Raw genomic sequence first — 20,514 nt, 5'->3', positions numbered from 1 at the left:
CTAATGCATCCGTATCTGTCCCTTTCTTTCCTTTCTCCTCCTTTTCCTTCCTCTTTCTTCTCCCCTTCCTCTTTCCCCTCTAGAAGCGATACCGTGCTGTGTATGACTACAGTGCAGCCGATGAGGATGAGGTATCATTCCAAGATGGTGACACCATTGTGAACGTGCAGCAGATTGATGATGGCTGGATGTATGGCACTGTGGAACGTACGGGCGACACAGGCATGCTTCCAGCCAACTATGTGGAGATCATCTGAGCCTGCCCTGCGCATTCCCAGCGCCCATCTCGCCTGCCCACCTCATCTTCGATGCATTCCTCCATTGCGCTCCTATGAGACATGAATCTCTCCCCATCAATAGTTTCTGTTTTTTAGAATCTGAGACAGGTTGTTTGTTTTTTTTTCTCTCTCAGTTTCTTTGGCCAATTTAAGCTTTGTTACCTCTTGCTGAGCCCTCTCTCCTCCTATTCTAGGCCCACTCTCCCATAGGGATTTATCTTCTCTCCTTTCCCTTGTTTACTTTCTGGGTTTAGCAAATGAGAAATCTTATGTGGGAGGGTCATGGAGATCCAGGGACAAGATTCCATGTGCCCTCTTGGAACCATCTGCTCCTGGTTTCTCTTCCTCCTTTCTTTTCTTTTTCTGTATTAGACCTGTCCTCACCACCCTTTCTCCAAAGCAAAATAAACATTCCAGGGTTCCTGCAATTTCTCATCCCCTCTCAGCTTCCTCGGGGCTGGGTCAGGGAAAGAAGGGATAACAGGGTCTTTAGGGACCAGCAAGAGGTCAGTCTCTTGTTTCTCACAAGGTGATGCTTGTGTTTGGACCAGGCTTTCTTCTTGTGACCTCATTCATCTCTCCTTCATTACCTTCCATATTTGGATAGATCTGTGATCTTCATTAACTGAAAAACAAAAAGGGGTGGGGGAAAAGGGGAATCCCCGACCATTTCCTCAGTTCCCGATTTATTTGTTCTTTCTTCCTACCCCAGCCCTGTTTTGTCTCTGTTCACACTGTGATTTAACCAATCCATCCAAATTCAAACAGTGTAGCGTAAAGACTGGATGTGGCCACAATTCCTATATAAACATTTTTTTCATTCCTCAGAAGAAGCTACAGAGCTCAGAGAAGTATAATTACCTTCAGTGCTCCACAGCTTGGGCAAGACAGGGGATCAAAGATGCATCTCTAGGACATCTGCTTCCAAAGGGGCTGCAGCTCTTCTCTGTCCCAACACCTAGGGGCTGTGGGCATCAGAGGGGCCAAAAAGAGAGCAGGATGGGAAGGAACAAAAGGAATATTTTATACAGCAAATCCAGGCCCAGATTCCTCCAAGGACTTTCTATGGACCTGACTAGTGCCTCTTCGGTGTCTATTCCCATCTTCTCATTGCTTCTTTGCTGCCATCTCTTAGTCCATCACTGGGTAGATTAGGGGTCTATGGCCCCATGTTTCTTTCCCGTGGACCCCCAAACCCCCAAGGACTAAATGAGCCCTAAGCTTTGCTAACTTGGCAGGTGCCTCTGTGTCTATGGCTTTTCATATGGGAACAAAGGCATCTGTGGGTCAGTGAGTGGTTCTCGTCTCATTTCTGTGTGTGGGTGACTGTGTACCTCTCTGCCTACTCTCAACATTTGTCCAGAATGGAGGTTGTCAAAGGAAAGGAAAAACTAATCCAGGAGTAATAGCTGTCCTTAGCTCTTTGGATTCTTCTCTGTTCTGGCCCCATACAAGTAGGCATGCCCATAACCTCTGTCCCCCTATTTTGCTTTCTGGGATAGAAGACATAAGCATGCAGAATGTTGAGAAAACCTAAAAAACCCCTCCTATTGTGTATGACATTACAGATTTTTTCAAAGTGCCATTTTGCTGGCTCTAGAGAATTGCCCCCTCACCCTATACTCCATCCCCATATCCTTGGGACGGGCACAAAGGAGGGGATAAATTCTTTTTCCTGAATAGAGTCATGGTATAATTTAAGTGCTCGTGTTCCCTCTCTGACCCATTACTGGCTGTTCAGGAGCTCTTGATGGTGGGTTGGGAGTGTGGAGGACCTGGCTCCTCCCCTGTCCCTGTCCCTGCCTCCCAGGTACCCCAACCTCTCTGCCCTGACTTCCTCTTCCATTCTCTTACTCCAAACACCCACCAACCTAGACCTCCACTTGGGGGTAGGTCGCAGGACAAATCTAATAACTGGAAATCCTGCTCCCATGAAGCTGGAGCTCCAGCTCCTCGGGGAGGAATGGGAAGATGGTGCTATATCGAGCTTCCCTTTTTTTCCATCACCAGCAGCTGTGAGAATCTTAGCTGGGCTCTGGAAGGTCAAGGCTCTTCCATCTAGCTGGGATTTGTAGCTTCCATTGATTCTTTCTCACCCACCCAGCCTCCCACCACCCAAATGACAGTGCTATTTGTGTTCAGGCTGGGATGAGAGTGGAAGCTGGCTTGAAGAAAGTCTGATCAAAGAAATGGGCTCCAAATTATCAGGGATATTTTTTTAGAATGTGGTTGTTCATTGGCACTAGAATGTTATCCAAATGTTGGGGAAGAGGGGTGGCATTTCCTGCCTCAGCCCTCTCTGACTTAGTTCCAGCTTCATGGAGAAGGAGATATTGTGGGATAGAAGTGCTTCCGATTGGCAAGCTGAGGGACTTGGGATGGTAGGAGGAGGAGGAGGAGGAGGAAGGGAATGTCAGTGCCTTGGTGAGTTTCTTTCTGGAGAGGCAATCCAAGAAGCGAGAGAGAGGAGATAGATGGCCTATTTCATGATAATCTCAAAGCACAGTTTTGACTCTGGGACCAAAGACTGATTGACCTCACTTAAAGGTTTAGGGTTGGTAGGTGGGAGGAAGTGGTATAGACAGAAGGAAACACTTGAGGGAGGGGGAGGACGAAACATCCCATTTTCACACATCTCATTTTACCTTTTGTAAAGAGCCAATTTGAGCTCATAGACCCCTCCAATCTCTTTTTCATAGTTTCCTCTTTCCCCAGTCTTGGACTTAAAACACAGTGGGATACAGGGTCATACTGGATTTTTCACCATCACTTATGCCCCAAGTACTAGTGTGGGTAGTAGGGCACAGGGGAGTGGGCAGCTAGGTGGTGCAAAGGATAGAGAGCCAGGCTGGCAGTCAAGAAGACCTGAGTTCAAATCCGTCCTCAGACACTAGCTGTGTGACTCTGGGCAAGTCACTTAACCCCCTTTGCCTCAGTTTTCTCATCTGTAAAATGAGCTGGAGAAGGAAATGGCAAACCACTCCAGTAACTTTGCCAAGAAAACCCCAAATGGGGTCATGAACAGACAACAGGGGGTGGGGTTGGGTGGGGGGTGGGGGAGCAATGTTGACCTGGGAGGATTTCTCATTAGGGACCTGTCATACCTGAGCCTGGCTTAAAGAAGGTGTTTTTGGTCTACGTTCTTCTCAGTTAAGCACTGTTCTGGTAGGGGGTGACAGCCTGGGGTCTCCTTAAAGTCAATTCTGATCCAGGAAAAAAACAAAAAAACACAACATAACTGTAATGTGAATTTTACTCGAATGGGACCAAAACCCGAAATATTTGCAAGAAAGGAAGATGGTTAAGAATTGTGAATTCTCTGTGACACTGGTTTACTTGTTCTTGTATTTCATTCCCTCTTTTTCCATCTCCCCCTCACCCCTTCCCTCATAGGGGACTGGGGGGCAGGGAAGAGAATTCCCTCTCTGCTTGATTTCTGCCTTTTCTCTCACATACGCACTTTTGGGCCTTTGTTTATAGCTGAAAAACACCTAAACCTGTATTTAAAAAGTAACAGAAATGACCCTGTTAGATTTGCCTCTGTGTAAACACTTTTTCCATATGTGTGTGGCGTGTTCATTTGAAGCTTCGAGTTGTGTTTTTAGTGCTGGGCTTTGGAAATTAATCTTTTTATTTGGGGTTGTCTTTTTTTTCTCTCCCCCACCCCTTTTTTTTGGAGGGGTGGTGGTGATATGTTTTGGTTCCCTTCCTGTGGGCATGTGCCCAGGATTAAATTTTTCTGGCCTTTTTCATTCAGAACGGTTGATAGACCCACAAGGGAATACTCTTGACGACTCAAATCGAAATAAAAATATAATTTTTACCTGCTGACATGGTCTGAATTCATTGGTTTGGGGACTTTGGGTTGGGCTATGGTGGGTGTGTGTTTGGGAGAGGGTTGGGGGCAAAGATACTTTCCTAGACTAAATGCCCCTAACCAAGGATTGGGGACTAGGACTTCATACCAGGGTGCTGTAAAGATAACTTTAGGGTTGTAACTTAAAATCTAGATTTAATTGGTCACCAAGGGAAATCTCAAATAAAATACCCAAGTCAGTCTGGAAATTTATGGTAATTTAATTAATATGGAGGGAAGGAGTTTAAGGAGGAGGAAGGAAGAGGATATAGGATTTCTCCTGCCTGGCCTGTTCCAAGGGGAGTTTAAAATCCCTGCCTCTAGGTCTCTGAAGAAGATTAGAGGCTTCTAAGAGGATAAAGTTGGAAAAGTAAAGGAGGGAAACAGCCAGAAACTCACCACTGAACCGAACAATAGCTTGTAGCTACGCTAAGCTGGCTGAAAGGCCCAGCACGCTGTTATCAGCCTATTCTCCGACGCCAAAGGTACCAGAGAGAGGAAATGAGCCAATATATAGACTTTTCACCTTTGTGTCTCCTCCTCTAAATGCCCGTATCTTTTAGAGTTCTCATCTTCGTTGATTAGATTATATCTTAACACTTCTTTGTTAAGTTCGGTTTTTGTGAGTTACTTAACCTTTTTGTGATTAATTTAACCTTTATAGTTACTTAACATTTTTTTGTATCAAGATCTTAAAATAGACTTAGCTTAAAGTTCTAGCTTCACTATAAGGTAAGAGTTAAGCACCTTCATTGTTCAATCAGGAGATTACAACTTTATCTTCCCCTAAAGTGGAGTCTGAATAGGGTGGAGTTCCCAAGACATTCCTGATTTTGTTAAACAAAGTATCTTCATTATTACAATCAGGAAATAACTAAATCCAATCCTCACAGTGCTAACATTCAGGAAAGCTGGCACTCCCTGCAAACGTTCAGCAGCAAAGAAACAATTGAGCTAAGCACCTAATTTACAAAAACTGGTTAAAATAAGTTATTAGTTGCTCCAGCTGCCTGCAATTTCCAAGGTAGTGGTCTCTTGGAGTCATCTTGGGGTTTCTACCACTTCCCCTCCCCTGACTGAATCATGGGCATTTTCACTCCTATTTGTCCCAGATGCAACATTTTCTGGTTATGACCCTGCCTAGAGTGATGTTTCATAGATCTTGAGTTATGTTCGTGATTTGACTTGAGTCCCTCCCCCCTCCCCATACCCTTTGCCAGGTAGCCTTACAGTGTCTGGGACCTCCTGCCACTGCTGCCCCAATAGAAGGTCCCACAGATTTTTTCTCCTCATAGATGCAAGTTCCATTGGCTCCTAGAGAGTCCTGAGGCAGGTAGGTGAAGCACTGGGTAAGCAGTGGTATATTGGAAAGAAGAGGCCCCTGGCTCTTCTGTACCCTCTTGGTTCCTCAGTTTTCTCATCTCTAAAATGAGGGGAACTGGACTAGATCCCTAAGGTCCCTCATGGCTCTGTTCCCTTCAGGAAGGGCTAAGAGTTTGAGATTGAAACTTGAGAGATGGGCCATGTTATGTTGAGTCCTTAGCAGCATCTGGCAGTGCTTGACTCGGGTATACAACAAAAGGGACAAAACATTGGGTTATGAAATAGTCCCATCATTTATGGAATATCTAGTGTGGTGTGCCCCTCTTCCCCATTGTCCTCTGGGCTTTCCTCTCCCACTGGTCCCAGGCCACCAAGCCAGGTATGTTTTCTTCGCCAGGGGAGCAGCTAGGTGGCTCAATAGAGAGGACTCCAAGCCTTGAGGTCCTGGATTCAAATTTGACTTCAGACACTTCCTAGCTATGTGACCCTGGGCCAGTCATTTGACCCCCATTTCCTAGCCCTTTGCTGTTCTTTTTAGAGCCAATGCTTAATATCAGTTCTAAGACAGAAGGTAAGGGTTTAAAATAAAATGTTTTTTTCTTCAGGAGGCTTAAGATGACAGTGAACTCTTGGTAAGGCTTTCTTACCCTCTTGTTTTCTACCATCAAAAGACCTCTGGAACAGCACCACAGGCAGGGATGAAGGGTTCTGGTACTTAGGAAAAAAGTATCAGTTGCTGACTTAGTTTGCATTCACTCTCAGCCCAGCACAAATCTCAGCTAAGAGATCTCTCAGCTAAGAAAATCTCTGACCTTTGGGAAACTGAGGTAAAAGGAGGAAGAGATTCATTGGAGATGAAAAGATGTTAAGATGCTTTTTGTAATGAGGACATGAGGTGACATCCTGGGTGGAAAGAATGAGTGGAAATAATAGAAATCTCAATTTGTGAGATAGAAGGGATCTCCAGGATCATCTGGTCCAACCCATCCCAAGAGGAATCCCAACTATGACATAAAGCGGAAAGGGAATAAGCATTTATACAGCACCTACTCTGTCTGGAACAGCAAATATCTCTTGTTCCTCACAACAACCTTGTGAGATAAAAGCTGTTCTCATTTTACAGTTGAGGAAACTAAGGTAAACAGTTAAGTGATTTGGTCAGGGTCACGCAGCTAAAAAATATCCAAGATTTCAACTCGGGGCTTCCTTATTCCAGGTCCAATGCTGTTTCACACTGCAACCACTTCACTGCCTCCAATAGGCTGTGTCGGAATCTTCCTGAAAACTTCCAAGGAGAAACCTACCACCTCATCAAGGTAGCATATTTCACTTTGGACCTCTCTAAAATTTATGACTTTTTTCTGTTATAAATATTAATTTTTTCTCTTCACTTTCCACCCCTTGGTCCTGGTTCTCTGGAGCTAAATAAACATCTAATCCTCTGGGCTCAGACAGTTCCCATGTGTCTTATGACACACCAAATGATCTTGGGCAAATCATTTAACTCCAATTGCCTGATATTAATATTTAGTGTGTATATATAATATATATATATTCACAGAAGATAAGGGTTGCGTTTTTTTAATCTCTTTGGCAGGTCTCCATAGCTTTCAGAACCACTATGTTTTCTATGCTAGTATTGTCAGTTTTTTCAATGTATTATCTGACATGAACTCAAGACACTTCACCACCCTTATCCTTATCCTTGCTGAAGATAATACTCTAGACAAAGTCAAGAGGAACCCTTGCTGTCATTCTTGTAAGTTATGACTCTCTCGATGCAGCTCAAATGTGCTATTAGACTGACCCACCACACCTCAAGACTCATTGAATTTGCCTGATCTTTTTTCTGACAAACTGCTGTCCAACCATGATTTCTGTCTCCTCACTTAAATCCAATTTATGCATAAATCAAAAGACGTGGCCCAATGATGTCATTTTGGTTCTCTGAGTACAAAGGACAACTAACCTACCTGTGAAGTTGATTTCTTGAACCCAATCGTAAAACTTTACATTGATTTCTATTACATTTCATTACATTAGATTCAGCCCAATGTTCCATCCTGACAAGATTTTTTTTTTTTGGGCGTGGGTATAGACTGTAATCCTCTCAGCTTCACATTACCTACAAAGCTAATGAGCAAGCCTTCTATTCAGAGGCAGTTAGCGGGCAAAGTGGATTGAAGGCACAGGCCTGGAATCAGGAAGACTTGAATTAAAATTGGCCTTAGCCACTTACTGGCTGTGTGACCCTGGGTATGTCAATTTTGCTATAACTTGACATGCATTCCCCAAAAGCACTGAATTATACAAAATCAAGCAGTAGAAAGCACAAGTCTTTTTTTTTTCTTCTTTTTTTAATATAACATATCAATGGCCTCCTTAGGTCAAAAGTCCAACAGTGGAATTTCTGGATCAATTATTTGCCTAATTCCAAATTGCTTTCCAAAATGGTTGTAAGTGATTCATAATTCTACCAGCTATGCACCAGAAGAACCATAGTTTTTCCTACTACCCTTCAAACATTGAATATTGCTATCTTTTGTCCTTTTCCAATTTGTGGGGTTGTTTTGATTTGCATGACTTTTATTAATGATTTGGAGCATTGTTTCTTGTGGTTGTTAATAGTTTGAAATTCTTTTGAGAACTGTTTATTCATATCCTTTGATCACTTATCTGTTGGAGAATAAAGGCCATGGATTTTTGCCAAAACTCCTTGCTTATATTTTTACCTTTGTGGTTTTTCAAATGTCTCAACAGTTATTCTCTTCCTTGTTTCTAGGAAGTTTTTATAATATGAATACATGTATAAATCTTCTCCTTTATCTCCCATTAAAAAAAAATTAACTTTATTTAACTTTATTATTTTTATGCCATTTACATTCAAACTGTATCTCTCCCCAACCCCTCCCAAAGAGCCATCTTAGAACAAAATTTAAAAAGCCAGGGATAATTCTCTAAAAGACTAGTTGAACAAAACTAATCAATACACTGAAATTATTTATAGAGTCCCATATATCCATGGTCTTCTGCTTCTTCGAAGAAGGGAGAGGAGATTCTTTCTCATTTCTTTATAGGAAAGTTTGGTCATTATAATTTCACAGCATTCAGTTCTGGTTATTTTGTTATTATTTCTATTTACATTGTTATAGTCATTCTGAATATTGTTTTCCTGGTTGTGCTTACTTTACTTTGCATCAGTCCATTTATGTCTTCTCGTGCATCTCTGGATTCATCATCTTTGTTGTTTCTTATAGTACAGTAATGTCCCAGTACATTTATCTATCACAACTGATTTAGCTATTCTCCTAATCTCTGGGTATCTATTTTTGTTTTTTGATAACACAAAAAAAATTCTGCTACAAATATTTTGGAATATATGAGATTTTTCTTCGTGTGTATATAAGTATATATAAATAAATATGTGTGTATGTATGGGCTTTTACCCAAAAGAATATGGACATTTTAGTCACATTATTTGCATAATTCTGAGTTGCTTTCTAGAAGTGTGTCCAATTAACAGCTCCTCCAACATTGAATTAGTGTTCTAGTCGTTTCACTCCAATTATTGCTATCTTTTGTTATCTTTGCCAATTTGCTGAGTGTGAGGTAAAACTTCATAGTTATTTTGTTTTATATGTCTTCAGAGTATTCTTTTATATGATTGGTAATAATTTGCAATTCTTTTGAGAGCTGTTTGAGAACTGTCATATCCTTTGGTTATTTATTTAATGGGCTTCATTTTTTTTTTTAGTTTAAAGTCCTTTTGATTCAATTTATGACATCAGACAAGTATTTTTCTTTTAATTTAAATTCAATTAACAAGACTTCATTTTATCTCTTTCCAATTCCTCCCCCAATTTCCAAGAAAATGAAAAACATAACCCTTGTAATGAATATATATGATCAAGAAAAACAAATTCTTTCATTGTCCATGTCTAAAAATGTATATGTCAGTCTGCATCTTGAATCCATTACCTTTGCCATGAGACAGATAGCATAGCTTATCATCAGCCTTCTGGAATCATAGTTTGCCATTGCATTGTTAGACAAAAATTCTCATCCTTTGTCAGGATCTGTTCCTAGTCAGGAGATTGTCATCTCTCTATTTTTTAAATTGTGTTTATTTATTTATTTAGTAAACCCTTACCTTTTGTCTTAGAATCAATACTGTATATTGGCTCTAAGGCAGAAGAATGGTAAGGGTTAGGCAATGAGGGTTAAGTGACTTGCCCAGGGTCACACAGCTGGGATGTGTCTGAGGTCAAATTTGAACCTAGGACCTCCCATCTTTGGGCCTGACTCTCTATTCACTGAGCCACTCAGCTGCCCCTTTTTTTAATTTTTATTTTTTTCCTCTATATTTGTGACAGTGGTCCAGAAGTCAAAAATCCCTTTTGCAGATATCACTTTCTTAGCCTGCCAAGAAATACTTTTCTTTTCTGTATCCCTTGTCTTAAAATAGGCACCAGTGAGGAAAACCCACCTACCCATGTCTTCATGGGTGGGCAAAGCTAATATAATAAAAATGACAATCCTACCTAAACCCTAATTAAATTATCAAAAATATTTTATTGAGCTATAAAAGTAATAACAAAATTAATTTGGAAGAACAAAAGGTCAGGGCAGCTAGCTGTCTCAGTGGGCTTCTTAGCTGTGTGATCCTGGGCAAGTCATTTAACCCCAATTGCCTAGTCCTTGGAACCAAAGGAATTGAAGAAAAAAATATAAAGGAGGGAGGTCTGGTAGAGCCAGATTTTAAAAAGTATTTAAAAAGTCTCTATGGCTTTTAGTTTCTTATCCATGACTTTGTAATCTTAAGCAATAACTATTAAGTTCCTTCTGGCAGTATCCTTGGTAGTCATGGTTCAACTAGAAGCCATAGTAGTTATCTGTTGTGATAAGGCTTGGGAGATTCTCTGCTGTGTTCAATACTTGAGGACAATAGCTTCTCTACTGTTAGCAGCTTGACACATGACCGGTTCTCTATCTTAGAGCAAGCCCCTTTTACTCTTCATTTCTTCTTCTAGACATTCATGAGGATGACTTCTTATTTGGTACTTTGGTGACAATATTCCATCCTAGGAGGACCAACACCTGATTCATCTTAAGGAAAATCATCAAATTTCATATTTTAATTCCATGTGCACTTGCCCTTCTTCTCTTCCTCTTCTAGGTACCATTCTTCTCTTCTCCAGCCTCTTTATCAGGAGGTATCTCCTCATCCTCTTCAGATTCTTGTTTTTCTCACTAAAGTCTCATTTCTCCTTTTTTGGGTGGGGGCAGGGGAGGAAGGATTGTTCTCAGTAATCTGCATGACTTTGATCCCATCCCTTTCTCTTCTAGGAGGGAGAACTGCCTATTCCTGTAGAACAGCCCTTGTAAAATTCTATCTAGTTTTCATACTGGGAGCTTTAGCTTTTATTTTTTCTCCAGAACTATTTGTGAGTATTTATATTTTACCTGTTATTACTTCATCAGGTCCTTTCCAACCTGCTCTTCCCTCTTAGGAACTTGGCAGTCACATCTCACTTCCTTTAATGTCTTAAGCTTCATGGCTATATCCTACCTCCTCTCCCCCTTACACCAGTCTCCTGTGTAGCTGTTGCAAAATGCTGCACAGGAGACTGTGCTGCCTGTAAATATACTCTTCTATTTCACTTTAACCAGCCATTTATCCTGTTTACCTTTTCCTATTTTTTTTTCTTGCCAACTATTTTATCCTTAAGTTTTATTGACCATGATTCTTTTCCTTTAAGGCTCTTTCACAGAACTAAATGCCATAGAAAAGTATGGACATTCAGGAGGATTACTGTCACTTGTTCTCTGCTTCCCTAATCATAACTCAAAAATAATGAAGGCTACTGTCATCTTTTCACATATTTTTTCTTTCCTTTTTATTCCTTTTTAATATTTTACTTGTTTTAATCAGACAAAATCCATCTTCTCAATCTTCTACTCTTCCTGCCCCCAGACTCTCTTCCAACCGAGAACATGAGAACAAGAAAATCAGTTACAAATATGTATAGTCAGTGACAAATAAATTTCCATATTGGCCATCTCCTTCCCACCAAACATTGTTCTCTTCTTTATTCTGTATTACTTACCTCACTATCAAAAAGTGGGCAACATGTTTCATCATTAGTCTTTTGGAATCTTGGTCATTATGTTGACAAGAGATCAGCATAATAGTATTCCATTATATTTGTATGCCATAATTTATTAGTCTATTCCCTAAATATCATCTCCCCATATCTGATCCCAAGCAGTTTATCTTTGTTTAGCCCTTTATTATTGTTCGTGTTTACCTTTTTTTAAGTTTCTCATTATTGGGCTTGTACTTCAAAGTTTCTATGCAGCTCTTATCTTCATTAAAAATGCTAGGAAAAAAACAAAAAAAAAGAATGCTTGGAAGGGTCTGCATCAGCATTGGTGAAGTATTGGCACATATGCTCAGCTGGCACTCAGGAATCTGTTCCGTTTCCCCTCCTTCCAGTGACAGGACATTTTTTTTCATGCCCTACTCCTCTGTCCAGCTGCCCAAAGCAAACACTTCTTCCCTCTGCTCTCTCAGGCTCACAGACAGCTTGAACTTTCCCTCTGGGCACTCAAATTCAAAAACCTTCACCAACATTGATCTACATCATACTTTGTTTAATATTTTTTTTTAAAACTTTACCTTCCATCTTAGAATCAATACTATGTATTGGTTCCATGACAGAAGAATGGTAAGAGATAGGCAGTGAGGGTTAAGTGACTTGCCCAGAGCCAGGAAGTGTTTGAGGCCAAATTTGAACACAGGACCTCCTCTTTCTAGACCTAGCTCTCAATCCACTTAGCTGCCCCTGAGTAAATTATTTTTGGCTAGAGGCTCATATCTTTTGCCTGCTGAATTATTGTATTTCAATCCTTTGCTCCTTTATAGTAGTGACCACAAAATCATGCCTGGTCCTGACTGTGGCTCTTCATTACTTGAATTTTCTTTCTGAATGCCTACAGTATTTCTTTGACCTGGAAACTGGATTTTTGCTATGATGTTCCTGGGAGTTTTTGTTTGGGGGTTTCTTTTAGGAAATGACTAGTAGATTCTTTTTTCCATTTTGCCCTCTTGTTCTAAGAGGGTGGGCAGTTTTAAGATTTCTTGAAATAGAATATCTTTGTCCTTCTTTTGATCATGATAGACAAGTTTAGTGATTCTTAAAGTTTTCTCCTTGATCTATTTTCTATTGAGATACCTTATATTTTCTTCTATTTTTTTTTTTACTTTTGACTTTGTCTGAAGCTCTGAACACTCCTTAGTGACCTGGATTAGATATAGAGAAATGCCAGAATGATAGAAAGTTGCTCAGCAGACTTGGGGAAATGTGTTCCACACTGGTTCCATGTTTTAAACTTTGAATTTCCTCAAACTAACTTGGGTGCCAAGAAGAGGCCTGAGAAACTAAGTGCTAAGGGAGTTGGGAGCTAAGGTATATAACCAGGAAATATGATTCATACATATATCACTCTAAGATTGGTGTGGGCACTGCCAAAAAATAGAGAAAAACTTAGTCTTCAGGGAGCTTCAGATGGGGCATGGCCATTGGTAGGGAAGGGATATATATATGTATATGCCAGTAATGGTGCTCTGGATGAAGGACAGTTATGTCTTCCAGGGGGCTTCCAGGGTGGGAGGCCATACCCTTAACATCTGCCTAGTTACTTAGATTTTGAGAGGTCCTCCAGTTGGGATTGGGGTACATGAACCTAGCTCCAAGATGGAGGGTTCAGAGAAGACACGGATAAATGATTTAAGAAGGATAACACATTGCTTGTAAATGCTGCTAAGCTGAGCACTTAATATACATAAATTTTGAGAAGACCCAAGGAAAGGGAGTTATCAGACAGGAAAAGTGAAGAAAAGAAAGCTTTTTGGAGGAAGCAGGTTAACTGTCACTGATCCAGAGGTCTAACCCCTTTCCTACACAAGAGCTGATTTGGCTTGACATAAATAGCAAAGTAATTGGAGTGGATGGGGAGGAGAGTGAAAGGGGAGAATCCCTGAGGAGTGGGTTCCTTAGAGATTCCATCCTTTTCAGGAATGAATCAGTTCAAATGTGGATACAAATGAATGGGACTACATTCCTGGAGAGGAATTGTCTCCTCGGTGGTACCTTGCCTAAATCTAGCATTTCCCGGGTTAGTTAGATGCAGGATTTTTGATTGGCTGACATGGAAGGGAGTATGGAAAGAAAAGGGTGATGATGGAGTAGCAGCGACATCCCAATCCCCCCACCCCCCAACTTGCCAGGGATGGGGGTGGGGAAAAGGATTGGGGGGGGGAGTGAGAGGGAGGGAGGAGGGAGCTCTCTCCGGGTTTTTTTTCCCCTGCCGACTGTCTCACCTCCCTCCCTCTCTGCCTTCCTCTCATTCTCCCTCCCTGCTGCAGCATCGGTGCCTATAGCTCCTGGGCTTCCCAGAAGCCTGAGCATCCACCATGCTGGATATTTTCATTCTGATGTTCTTCGCTATCATAGGCCTGGTCATCTTGTCCTACATCATCTATCTGCTCTAGCATCCCGAGAGCCCTCTTGGTGGGGAGGAGGGCATTGTGGAGGAGAAGGATGGAGCCCAGAGGCCCAGCAACCTGCCCGCCCACTTCCAAGTGGACTTGTGCTTCTGATCATCAGATCGTCACTTCGGGTACTTAAGGGTCCAGAAACCCCTTCCTCTCCTAAAAAGTATTTCTTTTCATTTTCCGTTGCTCATTTCTCTCTTGCTTCTTAAAGCATCCTAAAAATAGGCATTTAAAAAATAGCAGTTGTTTTCGGATTCCAAAGTCGGTTTGGGGCCTCGTTTAAACTATTTCGGGCTTTCCGTAGTAAAAAAAGATTTGAGGAAGGGGAAAGGAGGGGGCGGGAGGAACCATGGTTCTTGGGGTTCTTGCCCGATTCTGGTTTTCAGTCGGCACATCTCCTTTCCCAGAAGCAAGCCGTAGATGGGGTGTTTGTCCTCGTCAGCAGACAGGTTTATAGAAACAGGGCAATTATAAATGCATTTGTCACTGCCTGACTCATTGTGGCTGTTAGATGAGACTGCAAATGAGATTTCTTTGGGGGAGGGGATGGCTTGGCTTTCTCCTCATCTGGGGCACTCCCGGGGTGTATTCACGCACATGTCGGGCCGGGTTTGGTTTTCTCCTACACGGGGGGAACGGAGACAGGGGACAGGGCAAAGGGGGGGGGGGGAGGCGTGGATTCTGCGAGCAGAATCCACATCTGTGCTGTCCCTCCGCTCTGGATTTTTCACAGCTCCTGGTCCCCCAGTTCGACCAGAGACTTCTCTTCGGCAGCAGCCCCTGATTGTTGCCCTAGCAAGCGAGACCTCTCTCCGAGCCTTCTGGAGACTGTTAACCCCTGGCAAGCAAGTAGCGTTCTGAAATGGAAGCCAGAGGCAGGCTGAGAAGCAGCTGCATCTCAGCATGCCCAACAGAATTCATGGATATTGCTGGCAGGCTAGGAAGGCCACGAGGAGTTCAAGTGGCAGAAGAAAAGCCGTGAGAAGTGAGCTGGCAGGTGAACTCATCAAAGCTTCTAGGAAGGGCTGCTAACCAACGAGACTGAAGGCTGCCCCTTCGCTGGTTCTGGGTGCGAGTGACTCTTTCTGTGGTCTCTCATGTGTCCTTTTCCTTCTTCCTAGGGCTTCCACATTCAAGGCTTTCCCATAATAAGTTCAAGGACAACTTGGATGTCTCCTTATATGGACTAAATACATTATTGTGAGGGAATAAGATCCTTTTCCCACTCTGTCTTTAAACCTTTTCAGACTCGTTTTTAGAACTTGTCTCCAGCTCTCTTCACTTCAGGCTGCAGAAGCTTGTCCTTTCAGCTGTTGATGCTGCTTTCTCCTTCTTTCCCTCTCTTATTGCCACAGGTCCTCTTTATACAGAATGGAAATCGGCATTCTTTATGCCGGGTGAATTGAGGAATTGGAATTGTAAATCGAAAATAAGATGGCCACATCCTGTCCCTTCTGCCCTGAGTAGAGGAGTTTGTTGTGAAATCTCTGTTTATATTGTACTTCAAATAAGAATATTGTAGAGAGAGAGGCACCTTCCTCCAAAAAGGCATTTTCTTTCTTTCCTTCTTTCTTTCCTTCTTTCCTTCCTTCTTTCTTTCTTTCTTTCTTTCTTTCTTTCTTTCTTTCTTCTTTCTTTCTTTCTTTCTTTCTTTCTTTCTTTCTTTCTTTCTTTCTTTCTTTCTTTCTTTCTTTCTTTCTTTCTTTCTTTCTTTCTTTCTTTCTTTCTTTCCTTCTTTCTTCTTTCCTTCTTTCCTTCTTTCCTTCTTTCCTTCTTTCTTTCTTTCTTTCTTTCTTTCTTTCTTTCTTTCTTTCTTTCTTTCTTTCTTTCTTTCTTTCCTTCTTTCCTTCTTTCCTTCTTTCCTTCTTTCCTTCTTTCCTTCTTTCTTTCTTTCTTTCTTTCTTTCTTTCTTTCTTTCTTTCTTTCTTTCTTTCTTTCTTTCTTTCTTTCTTTCTTTCTTTCTTTCTTTCTTTCTTTCCTTCTTTCTTTCTTTCTTTCCTTCTTTCCTTCTTTCCTTCTTTCTTTCTTTCTTTCTTTCTTTCTTTCTTTCTTTCTTTCTTTCTTTCTTTCTTTCTTTCTTTCTTTCTTTCTTTCTTTCTCTCTCTCTCTCTCTCTCTCTCTCTCTCTCTCTCTCTCTCTCTCTCTTTCTTTCTTTCTTTCCTTCTTTCTTTCAACCTTTACCTTCCCTCCGGTGTATTGGTTCTAAAGGCAGAAGAGTGGTAAGGGCTAGGCAATGGGAGTCAAGTGACTTGCCCAGAGTCACATAGCTAGGAAGTGTCTGAGGTCAAATTTGAACCCAGGACCTCCCATCTCTGAGTTTGGCTCTCTATCCATTGAGCCATCCAGATGCCCCCCAAAAAGGCATTTTCTGTATCTTTGTATTATTAATTGCCATCAATGGAATCCTCTATTCAATTAATGTCGAAGAAAGCCTAGAACTAGGGTCCAGGTCAGCCTCAGAATTCAAAAGCTAAAGCTTGGTTGTCTAAGGTCTGAGGGTGTCCATTCCTTTGAAAAGGCCACTGCATTGGTTTAACAGTGGGAGCACCCTTTCTAGGTTCTATAATCTATTTTTTTATTTTTAAAATTTCATTATGATTATTTTAACAAACCCTTATTTTTTTGTCCTAGTATCAGTTTTAAGACAGAAAGAAGATCAGTAAGGGCTAGGCAATCGGGGTTAAGCGACTTGTCCAGGGCCACACAGCTAGGAAGTATTAGAGAGCCCAGGTCCTCAGGATCCAGGCCTGGTGCTCTATCCACTGTGTTATCTAGCTGCCCCACTACAATCTATTTTTAAAAGAAACTAACATGAAAAATTAACAATTTTTATGATTGACTCAACATAAATTGAGACCTTCGTGCTATGTTTTCAGATAACTAGGATGGAGAAGATATTTTTTAGTAATACTGGAAATGAAAAGCTTATTTTCTTTAAGCAGACTTTGGAAGGAGAATTAGGTCAGAATTCTATACATAGAGCTGGGTTCCAGGCCCAGTTTGTCTACTAATTAGCTGTATGACCTTGAGCAAGTCAAATTCCTTCTCTAGCCCTCAGTTTTCTCTCCTGTCAAAGGATGAATAGGTTGTCTCCAAGGTGCCTTCCAGTTTTAAAATTCTGACTCAGTGTTTGTAAAGACAGGGTCTTTGGAACAAACTCTTAAGAATTAAGCAATAATCCCTTCTCTCCCCACCAATCAGGTTTTGTAATGAAAATCCTAATATAACATAAACTATTGTTGCATAAATAGCCACACAGAGAAGAGAAAATGGTGACATGATTTATTTTGCCACTTGTGACTTTAAGGTTTTATTGTATAATGATATTTGGCAATGACAACTTGAAAGATACATAAATGCAAAGAGGGGAATTCAGAACAAGATTTTAAAATGCTGGAATATTTGAGGATATCAGCAGAATTCTTAATGCACTATTTCCCATTTATTAAAGATTCCTCTACAGTAAAGATCTATAGCATCTGTTTCAATGATATATGTACAAGTTCTAGCCTGAAATTCTCCATTTTAGGCCAGAATACCAATTCTATCCTTTCAGATCATTCAGACAAAATTGGCAATATTTGGGGAGATTTAATGATGCAGTTAAATGTAGCTCTTTGCAGAAAAAAGGTTATTAATAAGTTACACACCTTTCTTTTTTAAAAAATCCTTTTATTTTTATGAACTTGACATCTTTGAAGAAATAGGATCATTTCCACATACAAAGAACAGAAAAAGAGGATTGTATGACACTACAAATCTATTATGTATATAGTTTGCTTCTTTTTAAAGTATATAATAAATTTAACACTGTAGATCCAAAAATATCCTGCTTCTCTGTGTCTTTCTAAACTTGCTTTTGCTCTCTTTTGTACATATTCAAAATGTTTTATTAACACAGTCTTTACTTCCTTTTCTTTTTTTTTCCTCTGGGCATTGCTATCACTATTTTCCTTTTCCTCAATAACTCTCTTTGGCAAAAAAAAAAGGCTGCCCTTGTAACAAATAAGTGCAAATAAAAGAAATTCACACATTGGTCATGTCTGAAAAATGTGTCTTATTCCGTACCTCTAGTCTAACATCTCTCTGCCAGCCAGTGGGAAGTGGAATTCATCTTCATACTTCTAGAGTTATGGTTAGTCACTGCATTGATAAGATTGATGTCTTTTACAGCAGTACATTAGCATGCTTGTACTCCTTTAATCTGATGGGAATGAGTTAGGACATCAGCTTTTATTTTTATTTCTCTCATTATTGATGATTTGGAGCATTTTTTTTTTCATTTGGTTATGGATAGCTTGGATTTCTTTCCTTGCTTGTCTGGAATTTTTTACTGTAACAGTTAAAATTTTAGGGAATACTGAGGCAGGTAGAAATTAGTTTCTCTCTGCAAGGAGTATTATATTTTTTAGAGGTTTATTAAAGGTTAAGGATTAAAGAAAATATAGAATAAGAAAAACACGTGTCTAGGCCAGAGGCCTAAACAAGATAACCTCACATCATGAAAGAGACACGTATGCTCCAAAATGGAAGTCCAAAAAGAGGCACAAAAGCCTTTGCAATCAGGTTAAATACCTTCTCCATCTCGGCCCATGTGAGAATTCAAAGCATCTGGGGAAGTGGAGCAAGGGCTTCTGGGGATTGAAGACCAGAGTGCAAGTCTATTTTTACAATACCATTTATTTATTAGGAATGACTCTTATTCTCATTTATTTGATTTAGTTCCCTTACATCTTGAATATCAGACCTTTATCAGTGAAGTTTGTTGCAAAGATTTTTGCTAACTGAATTGTATTGATTTTGTGTAAAACCCTTTTAAGTTTTATGAAATAAAAACTAACCATTTTATCTTGTAATCTTCTCTGCACCTTGTTTGGTCAAGACCTTTTCCTTTAATTGTAAAAAGTACTTTGGTTCATGTTACTTTATTTTGTTTATGATATAAACTTATATTTCTAAGTCATGTATCTATTTAGAGTTTATTGATAAGATGTGAGATGTTGGTTGTAAGTCTAATTTCTGCCAGATTGCTTTTCAATTTTCTCTCTCTAGTGAACCTGTTCCCACTATTCAATTTTTCTATCTTTAAACCAATAACAAATAGTTTTATGATTACTGCTTTGTAGTATAATTTGTTATATAGTATTGCTAGGCCTCCTTCCTTCTCAATTAAAAAATTTGTTTCCCTTGAGATTCTTGATCTTTTCTTTCTGTAGATGCATTTTGTTGTAATTTTTCTCTAGTTTTACAAAGTAACTATTTTGATATGGCACTGAACCTGTAATTTAATTTAGGTGCTATTATAATTTTTATTATGTTGGCCCATCCTAACCATGAACAATTAACATATCTCCAATTATTTGTCTTTATTTCTGTAAAGTATTTTGTAATTATATTCATATAATTGTTTTGTGTGTTTTGGAAGACAGATTCCCAAATATCTTAAACATTTTATAGTTATTTTGAATGAAGTTTGTGTTTCTTCTTGTTGGATTTTGTTGGTAATATGCAGAAAGATTTATAATTTATGTGGATTTATTGTATGACCTTTGCTAAAATTAGTGTTTCAATTAAATTTTTAGTTGAAGCACTCATTCTCTCAGTAAATCATATCATTTGCAAAAAGCAATACTTTTGTTTTCTCTTTGCCAATGTTTATTTTCTCATTTTTTCCTTTTTTGCCTTCTGGATCTATCATTTCTAGAATTATATAAGATAATAACAGTCATGATGGACATTTCTTACTTTACCCATGATCTTATTGGAAAAGCTGCTAATGTTTCTCTTTTACAGATAATGAGGGCTCTTGGTTTTGGACAGATACTATTTGACATATTCAGGAAAGCTGTATTTATCTCTATGCTTCAAAAATGTTGACTAGGCATGGTGGCATACCCTTGCTGAAAAGTCTGGAGAAGCTGGTGGATGGCTTGAGCAGGGGAGTTCTGAGTCGCAGTAGGTCTACCTCCAGCAAGCTGTCTGTACTAAGTATGGCACTGATATGGAGAACCTCTCTGAGCAGAGGTCCACTAGGCTGCCTCAGGAGGGGTGAACTGGCTCAGCTGAATAAATGGAGCAGGTTAAATAAACTATTCAGTATTGGAGGCACTGTGAGTTCAGAGCGCTACCTTGGGTGAATTAAGGAGACCCAGGCTCAAAAAGATAGAAGCAAAAAGAAATAAATTAACCCCAGAAATGGATATGTATTTCATCAAAAGCTTTTTCTGTAACTTGATATAATTATGAGATTTTTATTGTTTTTCATTACTAAGATGGTTTATATTTTCCTCAATATTGGGCCAACTTTGCATTCCTATTACAAATCATGAAGTAGCATGTTTGCCAATACTTTATTCAAAAAATTGCACCAATTGATTAAGGATATTAATCAATAGTTTTTATTCTTTCTCCTCATTCTTTCTTTTTGGACAGCAATACTAGATTTGTTTCATAGAATGAATTTGCAAGACTCTACTTTTCCTGTTTTTGCAAATTTTTTA

At 39.9% G+C, this 20,514-nt stretch overlaps 1 protein-coding gene and 1 long non-coding RNA gene across 2 annotated transcripts in view; both read left to right on the top strand.

Moving 5' to 3' along the window:
- The window catches only part of LASP1 (LIM and SH3 protein 1), a 66,021-nt gene extending 61,912 nt beyond the window's left edge, over positions 1–4,109 (top strand). The window contains exon 7 of the mRNA XM_001371428.4: positions 84–4,109. Coding sequence (XP_001371465.1) covers positions 84–257 — 174 coding nt within the window. The 3' untranslated portion in view covers positions 258–4,109. The remainder of the gene's footprint in view (positions 1–83) is intronic.
- A 4,738-nt stretch (positions 4,110–8,847) lies between these two features.
- On the top strand, positions 8,848–18,050 carry LOC130457226 (uncharacterized). Its single transcript, XR_008916377.1, has 2 exons — positions 8,848–14,139; positions 14,748–18,050. It is a non-coding gene; the product is annotated as an uncharacterized LOC130457226 (long non-coding RNA).
- Positions 18,051–20,514: the final 2,464 nt, after the last annotated feature.

The sequence above is a fragment of the Monodelphis domestica genome, chromosome 2, assembly GCF_027887165.1.
Source record: "Monodelphis domestica isolate mMonDom1 chromosome 2, mMonDom1.pri, whole genome shotgun sequence".
Classification (NCBI taxonomy): Eukaryota; Metazoa; Chordata; class Mammalia; order Didelphimorphia; family Didelphidae; genus Monodelphis; species Monodelphis domestica.
This window is presented reverse-complemented; position numbering and strand designations above follow the sequence as displayed.